This window comes from Arachis ipaensis, chromosome B1 (assembly GCF_059453495.1).
Source record: "Arachis ipaensis isolate K30076 ecotype BB chromosome B1, ASM5945349v1, whole genome shotgun sequence".
Lineage (NCBI taxonomy): Eukaryota > Viridiplantae > Streptophyta > Magnoliopsida > Fabales > Fabaceae > Arachis > Arachis ipaensis.
In genome coordinates this window covers 48,931,096-48,937,020 of record NC_142436.1, presented here as the reverse complement: position 1 = coordinate 48,937,020, position 5,925 = coordinate 48,931,096, and the positions used below count along the sequence as shown (strand labels likewise).

The window sequence follows — 5,925 nt, the reverse complement described above, 5'->3', positions numbered from 1 at the left end:
CCCGCGTTCACTCTGGTAGCAGAGAAGGTTATGTGAGCGGGAGACTGCCTTAGTCCTCACAGCTCAACATAGGCGGGAGACCGTCTCGGCCCCTACGCCGTCATTGCTACCTCGACAAGTGGGAGACTACCACAGCCCTTGCCCGAGGCACATAGCGACTTACCAAATTAATGCATGTCACATGAGTGGGAGACTGTCACAGCCTCACATTCGAACGTAGGTAGAAGACTACCACAGTCCCTACAACGGAGAACAATGCATATCACAATCATATACTCAATCTCGGAGATCACTGCTCATAGCACAAGTCTGGTTATACTCATCTCATTAACCATAATCATTCATGTTTGTCAATTTATTGTCACCTCAAAACTCTGCCAAGACACTCAAGCTATTCCATCTACAGAACTTCTCAAGCCTAATTCACCATTTTTTAAACTTGTAATAGAAATTCATCAATTTAATTTACTAACTCATCTCTAATAATCTTAAGGCCTAATTACTAGATAGAAATCTTAAACGGTAATTAAAGAAGTTTAGAAAGCTAGAGAATCCTTGAAAAAGTGAAAAAAAATAATTTTTCACCAAAACAAGGGTTGTACGTACACTATGTCGTGCATACGCACACGTTGAAGAAAACACATTTGCGTAAGCATATGATAAATCCATATTTCATGATATTTATTTTCTTTAATTGGGTGGATTTTATCAACTTTTCCTACATATATTCAATGAAATAGCATAGTTTTGTGAATTCTTCCAAATTTGTGCTTAAGAATGAAAACATGCCTTTTAGGCCTTTAATTTGCTAAATTTAATTCACTTTAATCCCATTCGATTCTTGGATGTGTTTGATGAGTGATTTCAGGTTTATAAGGCAAAGATTGGATTGAAAGAATGAAGAAAAAGCATGTAAAGTGCAGAATTCATGAAAAAATGAAATTTTGGAGATCTGCCATGCGATGCGTACGTGTGTTGACTACTTTTGTGGACGAGCTGGGCATATGGCCTAGAATTTCCCGGAGAAGAAAAAGTATGAAGTTGGGAAAGCACAGCAACCAGGACGATTATTCACTACATCTGCTGCAAGTGCTGAGGGATCCGAGACATTGATTAGAGGTAACTGTGAAATAGTTGGTAAAATTTTAAATGCCTTATTTGATTCTAGAGCGACACATTCATTCATAGCATTCGAGAAGGCTAGTAAGTTAGGATTAAAGATAGTGGTGTTAACTTATAATCTAAAGGTGCATATTGCTACTTCTGAAGCTATTGTGACTAGATTAGGTTGTCCACAAGTTTCATTCTGAGTTAAACAATAAGACTTTGTCCATGATCTGATCTGTTTACCGATGACTGGTCTTGATCTCATCTTAGGATTATATTGGCTATCTAAGAATCGCGTTTTGCTTGACTGTTCTGAAAGGTCATTGCATTTTATGTCGAAAGGGCCTGAAAGACCAGTGGTGGCGAAGGGTTATTATTTGAACTCTGTTATGGTAAACTATAGTGGTTGTGAATGTCAGGGTGTTATGTTGTTAGCTGCGAATGTGTCGAGAGAGGAGCAAAGTTTAGAGCAGATTCCAGTCGTAAGTGAATTTCCAAAAGTGTTTCTGGATGACATTCCTGAATTCTCTCCTACTCGAGAAATCGAGTTTGTGATTGAGTTGGTGCCTGGAGCCGTGCCAATCTCGATTGCTCCTTATCGAATGTCGCCATTGAAATTGACCGAACTTAAATCTTAGTTGGAAGAACTGATGAGTAAAAGTTTCATCCGAACAAGTGTTTCTCCATGGGGCACGCCAGTGTTACTGGTGAAGAAAAAGGATGGGAGCATGCACTTATGCATGGATTATCGGCAATTGAACAAAGTCACTATGGAGAATAAATATCCGTTATCAAGGATCGATGATCTGATGGACCAACTGTAGGGTGCTGGTGTATTTCTAAGATTGACCTTAGGTCTGGTTATCACTAGATAAGAGTGAGAGACGAAGACATTCCGAAGACTGCCTTCAGAACTCGTTACGGCCACTATGAATATAGGGTAATGTCTTTTCGGTTAACCAATGCCCTGGCAGTGTTTATGGACTACATGAACCAGTTTTTTCGTCCATTTTTTGACAAATTCGTCGTTGTCTTCATTGATGACATCCTCATCTATTCCAAAACTGAAGAAGAACATGCAAAACACTTACGAACTGTGCTACAGATTTTGAAAGAAAGAAAATTGTACGCTAAGCTATCTAAATGTGAGTTCTGGAAGAATGAGGTGAAGTTTCTTGGTTATGTGGTAAGTCAACAAGGAATTGCCGTGGATCCTGCTAAGGTAGAGGCGGTAATACATTCAGGGCAACCAACCTCTGTGACGAAGATTAGGAGCTTTCTCGGTTTAGCGGGTTATTACCGAAGGTTTATCGAAGGTTTATCAAAGGTTTTTCACAACTCACTTTGCCTTTGACTAAGCTATCAAGGAAGGATGCCATTTGTTTGGACCTCTGAATGCGAGGAAAGTTTTCAAGTATTGAAGCAGAAACTGACCACTGCACCTGTGTTAGTGTTGCCTGAGCCAAATGAATCGTTTGAGGTGTACTATGATGCATCATTGAAGGGTCTGGAGTGTGTGCTGATGCAACACCATAATGTCATTCCATACACCTCACGGCAGTTGAGACCCCACGAAATGAATTACCCAACTCACGATCTTGAATTGGCTATGGTTATGTTTGCTCTAAAAGTTTGGAGGCATTATCTGTTAAAGTATCTTTTCGATCAGAAAGAATTGAATATGCATCAAAAGAGGTAGATGGAGCTGCTAAAATATTTTGAGTTAAAAGCTAATGTCGTGGCAGATGCTTTGAGCAAAAAATCTTTATGTGTTGCTTGGATGATGCTTCGAGAAGAAGAGTTGCTAAAGGCGTTTGAGAATCTAAACTTCGGTGTCGAAGAAGAGTTCGGGACTCTATGTTAAAGTCAATTGCAAGTTTCAAGTGATTTTAATTATGAAATTTTAAAAGCTCAACAAGACGATCAGGAGTTACAGAAGATGTTGTCGGCAATTGAGAAAGGAAAGCGATTAGGGAGTTTCATGGGATGGTGACGGAATATGGAGGTACAAGGGTAGAATTTGTGTGCCGAACATTGGAAATTTATGGCAAGATATCATGAAAGAGGAGCATAGTCAGATTTTGTGTCAGGTTTGCCAAGAGTTCGGGCTGGATTTGACGTTGTTTGGGTGATTGTGGATCGGCTGACAAAGTCAGCTCACTTTTTACCCATTCAGATGAATTGTACTTTAGAGGAGCTAGAACGTTTGTACATCAAGGAAATTGTGAGGTTGCATGGAGTGCCTACCACTATAATCTCTAACAGAGATCTTCGTTTCACTTCTAGATTTTGGGGAGCTTTCCAACGGGCGTTTGGGACTCAATTGAGTTTAAGTACAATGTACCATCCTCAAACCAATGGCCAATCGAAGAGGACAATCCAAACCCTAGAGGATATATTGAGGGCTTGTGTTTTAGACCAGCCGGTGAGCTGTGATCGGTATATGTCGCTAGTAGAGTTTGCATATAAGAACAGCTACCATGCGAGCACCGGAATGACTCTGTATGAGGCTCTATATGGAAAAAAGTGCCAATCTCTGCTATGCTAGTATGAAGCTAGGGAAACAAGTTTGTTAGGGCCTGAAATGATAGCTGAAACCACTAAATAAATCAAGAAAATCTGAAGCCAAATGCTTATTGCTCAAAGCCGTCAGAAAAGCTACGCTGATCAGAGGCGAAAGCCTTTAGAGTTTGAGGAAGGAGAGCATGTGTTCCTGAAAGTTACTCTAACAACTGGAGTGGGTAGAGCGATCAAAACAAAGAAGCTGAACACTCGTTATATCGATCTGTTTCAAATTCTGAAGAGAATTGGACAGGTAGCCTACAGAATTGCCTTACCTCCGCATTTTTGAACATGCACGACGTGTTTTACGTGTCGCAGCTTTGGAAGTATACTCCTAATGCTGGTCATGTTCTGGAACCTGAGTCGGCTCAAGTAAGAGAAGATTCGACACTGCAAGTAACCCCGGTTAGAATTGACGACACCAGCATCAAACGATTGAGTGGCAAAGAGGTTTCATTGGTGAAAGTCACTTGGATTCGGGCTGAAATCGAAGAACACATGTGGGAACTTGAATCCAAAATGCGGAACGACTATCCACACTTGTTCGCAGGTAACTAAATTTGAATTTTGGGGGCAAAATTCCTATTTAGGTGGGTAAGATGTAAACCCCGCATAATTAACGAATAATTAGCCAATAAATTAATTATTAATCAAAGAAATTAGAAGATAGAATTTTATAGTTTAATGAGGTAGAATTAATTAAAACATGAAGTTTAACTCTAATTTTAAAGGTTTTGGCCCAAAATTGGGTCGAAGGGACCAAACCGGGCGAATCGGGCCCACATGGGGCCTAAGGCCCAACATAACCCACATGCACTAATGAGCTTTAGCTCATTTGCTTTCCTCTCCATATGAAACACACTAAAAAGCTTAGCTAAGGGGGGAGAACACTCCCAAATCACAAATCCTCATTCAAAGATTCAAATTACCGTATCTTTCAACTCCAAGCTCTGATCGCCGCACAGTTTGCGACCACGCGTCCACCGCGTCGAACTCTACAAAGTCCAGTACTCAATTTGATAAGGAAGTCACATTTCCAATTCAATTTTCTCCTCCCCAATTTTAAAAATTCAATGTTGTAGGGTGTTGAGTTTTTTATTCTTTGATGTTTTAGGGTCCAATTAGCTTGAGGAATTAGCGGGTTTTTGTTGACTTGAGGCACGGGTAAGGTAAGAATCTTCAAACCCTAGTGAATTTCTTGGTTAAATGTGGTTGAGTATTAAGTTTGTGTATATGAATATGATAATGTGTATTAGGTAGTGAATATGTGATTGTGAAACAAAATTGAGGTGATTAGAAGCTCGGGTTGTGCTTTGGTTGCAAAATTTTAGTGGTGGAGGCTTGTGACCTTGCTTATTTGAGGTGTCTTTGGCGTAGGGAATAATTGGACAAGGTATGATTTTGGTTCCTCTTATGTAATATATAATGTCTTGTGAAAACTTAGGCTAAATGACCATAGGATAGGATGGAATGTATGATTATGTTGAATGCGTAGTAGACTTGATGAGAAACATTGAATTAGTTTGAGAATGTATTTATGATTGATGCTTATGGATGATGGTTGATGAAATGATGATTTGAATAAGTAATGTTGATACCATGACTATTGAGTATGATCTTGCATTAAGTATGAACCCTTGAGGATGAATTTGATGAGTTTGGGTAATGACGAGTTATGAGATGAATGAGAAGCAATTATTAGGTATGTTTTAGGATATGATTTGGTTTGTTTTGTTATGTTGTGAAACTTCGATTTTTAGGAATTGAGTTAGGAAGTTGTAGAAATGGAGGTTTATGGTTTCGAGTGAAAATTTGGTTTTTGAGCGAACTTCAGCGAGTCATAACTCGGTCTCCAGACTCCCAAACTTTTCCAAACTTGTTTTATATAAAAATTGGGTCCGTGAAGTTTACGCCGTTTGAAGAACTGATGGAAAGCAATTTTTAACGAAAAATTTAGCGCGTCGGAAGTTGGATGTGAAAAATGTGAATTCTGCATTGTTAACAGCTTTTTAAGGAAAATGAAGGGGGCACGTACGCGGAAGTATGGCTGCCTACGCAGCCATTCGCCATTGTTCAGAGTACTTGCATATGTGAGCAAAGGTCACGTACGCGAGTTGGGAAAAATCACACTTCTGCGTACGCGGGACATGGTTCGCATACGCGAAGCCCTGTTTTTCAGCAACTTGAGTTTTGTGATTTAAACATGATTTTGAATCTCTAAACCTCTATTTTTACTATCTAAGACCCTAGAAGTGA

At 39.6% G+C, this 5,925-nt stretch overlaps 1 protein-coding gene across 1 annotated transcript; it reads left to right on the top strand.

The window, feature by feature from the left end:
- Positions 1-3,736: 3,736 nt before the first annotated feature.
- Positions 3,737-4,957, top strand: LOC107606485 (uncharacterized). Its single transcript, XM_016308550.1, has 3 exons — positions 3,737-3,922; positions 3,988-4,219; positions 4,926-4,957. The coding sequence occupies exons 1-3, from the start codon at positions 3,737-3,739 to the stop codon at positions 4,955-4,957; spliced, it is 450 nt and encodes a 149-aa protein (XP_016164036.1).
- Positions 4,958-5,925: the final 968 nt, after the last annotated feature.